The sequence below is a fragment of the Nanorana parkeri genome, unplaced genomic scaffold (genome assembly GCF_000935625.1).
Source record: "Nanorana parkeri isolate BGI_ZX_2015 unplaced genomic scaffold, ASM93562v1 scaffold278, whole genome shotgun sequence".
Taxonomy (NCBI): Eukaryota; Metazoa; Chordata; class Amphibia; order Anura; family Dicroglossidae; genus Nanorana; species Nanorana parkeri.
In genome coordinates this window covers 538,994-541,416 of record NW_017306546.1, presented here as the reverse complement: position 1 = coordinate 541,416, position 2,423 = coordinate 538,994, and the positions used below count along the sequence as shown (strand labels likewise).

Below are 2,423 nucleotides of genomic sequence, written 5' to 3'. Positions count from 1 at the left end.
CACATATACACACACATATATACATATATATATATACACACATATATACACACACACACACACACACACACACACACTCTGTGTATATACTGTATTTGTAGAGCCTCAAAATAATGTGTGAGAAAAAGCTATAATTCCCCATATTGTAAAGAAAATAAATCTTCATAGCTCATCAATGTAGTCTAAATGATGGCCGTAAAATAATTCATATTCTTCTTCAGGTCCATGTGGCTATACCTAATATGTGTCATGCAATACAAGTTTACAAATGTACATGCATACAAATGCATCTACACTCTCAAATACATACAGTGTATGTATGAGAGTGTAGATGAGGAGTCTTTTAAATGTTTTCATACTTATTCAATTACATTTTATTTTTACATACATCAACTTTTTTTTACTTTATTACTATCACAGGGCTGTCAAGCCCCCTTTGTCGAGAATAGTGGCAGTGCCAGGTTCTCTTTATGGAGACATCAAGGGTTTGTTAGACCTCTGTTTTCAGTCCACACAGATCAGGAACACAGAGCTCAGGTACCACAATACCAATACATTATTATTTTAATGGGGTTTTTTTTTGCATTGAATAAATAACTGTTGTTTCCCAGAGCCAAGCCCCAGCGCCAAGGGCTCAAGGTCTTTGGCTACTAATCGTTACTTCATAGGTTTTGTTGTTTTTGATCATCAGTGAGGTAGGTGGATCAAAACGACTGGCCTTCATTACATTTATATTTACAAACTATACACAGAAATATTTTGGTTTTCTCATTCACATACAGTATATCTAAAAACATTAAAATGAATATGATTTCTATTTAATAAAAAGGAAATGATTCTTCAGTATTTAAATAAAAGTCACCAAGCATCTCAACAAATACCTTTGAAAAATAAAAAAAAAGCCAACAGATCTAAAGCTTGTTCTAAATCTGAGCATGCTAGACAACGGAGGGCCTTCTGTGGACTAAGATTCTTGCTCCAAATCGTTTACCCCAAGCTCTCTTTAAATTCAGTTAAATGGCCACCAGGTGGTGAATCTGTAATCCCATTTAAACCTCAGTCTACAAACTCATATTAATAATTTTGTCAGTCCAACAAGTGGGACAAAAATTGTGAGATTTCTTTAGGCTAATGCCTAAATTATAGTAGTTTATATTTTGTAATATTTTAGTGTGGCAGAGAATGTTTTTTTTTTGTTATTGCCTTTCTATGTAAAAATGGATATTTACATAAAATAACTGGTGAGAAGCTTTAATTATGTGAACCTACATTTTGTAACCTACAGTATATCAATAAGTAAACTTTGCGTTTATCTAAAAGTGCGCAAGTCATTTTCCTACTTTTCCTATGTTACATCATTCATCGTGAATTTGTTCCCAATGTTACCTGTAATCCTCTGGTATTTAGTGACATTGACTTGCAAATTAGAAGTGTGCCAAGCAGCCCAGATGCCATATCCTTCACAATGTTAACAGTACTATGATATATTCTTGTCAAACATTGAGGATCATTTTTTGTGGGCTCATCAATGTCCAAAACTGTCCAGTAGTAGGTGACTGTTTCTCCAGGCATGACTGTATTATTTTGTATCTCTTCACCTGCTAAAAAAAAAACCATGCATGTTATTACATTGTTTTGAATACCTCCATTTGAACTTCTACTACTATGCTTCCATAATGGTTATGAGGTAATGGGGTATTTGTTCCACTGGAGCACAGGGCCATGGCTTGCTATCAGTGCCCCTAAAGGAAGAAAATCTCAGTCCACCCTGTCACAATAAAATGGTTCTGCCAGGACTGATGCACCCATTCTCTATACATTCCTATGGAGGTCAAGAGACACCAAAAGGCAAGTGTCACCCGCTTGCTATTGGATTCTCCATTGGGATGAACTCCAGTGAGAAGAACCAGAAGGTTCAGCTAACAACAGAGATTAATCTATCTAACAACAGAGATTAATCTATCTAGCAGGAGGCAGGGGTTGGCTTTTCACTTGGGGTCATAAATCATAAGTGGGGTTCCAACCTTGTATAAGTCAACTTAAAACAAAAACAAACAAAAAATAAAGAGAGAGCGCTTCACTTTATTAACAGGGGCAGAATGCGACATGCAAGCAAAATACAAACCCTTAAGATCAGGTACATATCCCTTAAAGAACCTCTGTAATGACACTCCATGCGGATATATATTGTGGGGCTGGCTAGCCATATTTTTAAATACAACCTGAAACACATGGAAATATTTGTCACATCAGATATTCATTTGTGTGCAAAAGATTTCAGCTAGAGTTATTCATATTAAGAAAAGCATGTCTTGCGAATAACATTAAATGGTGCGTAAATATAATAATGTTATAATATAATAATAATAATAATATGATAAAAAAGAGGAAGAAGAAGATGAAGAATAAGAGGAGGAAGAAGA

General features: G+C 35.0%; 1 protein-coding gene across 1 annotated transcript in view; it reads right to left on the bottom strand.

Moving 5' to 3' along the window:
• F5 (coagulation factor V) overlaps positions 1 to 2,423 on the bottom strand; it is a 70,793-nt gene that overhangs the window by 39,886 nt on the left and 28,484 nt on the right. The window contains exons 9-10 of the mRNA XM_018557282.1: positions 2,126 to 2,222; positions 1,387 to 1,598 (exon numbers count right to left, since the gene is read on the bottom strand). Coding sequence (XP_018412784.1) covers positions 1,387 to 1,598; positions 2,126 to 2,222 — 309 coding nt within the window. The remainder of the gene's footprint in view (positions 1 to 1,386; positions 1,599 to 2,125; positions 2,223 to 2,423) is intronic.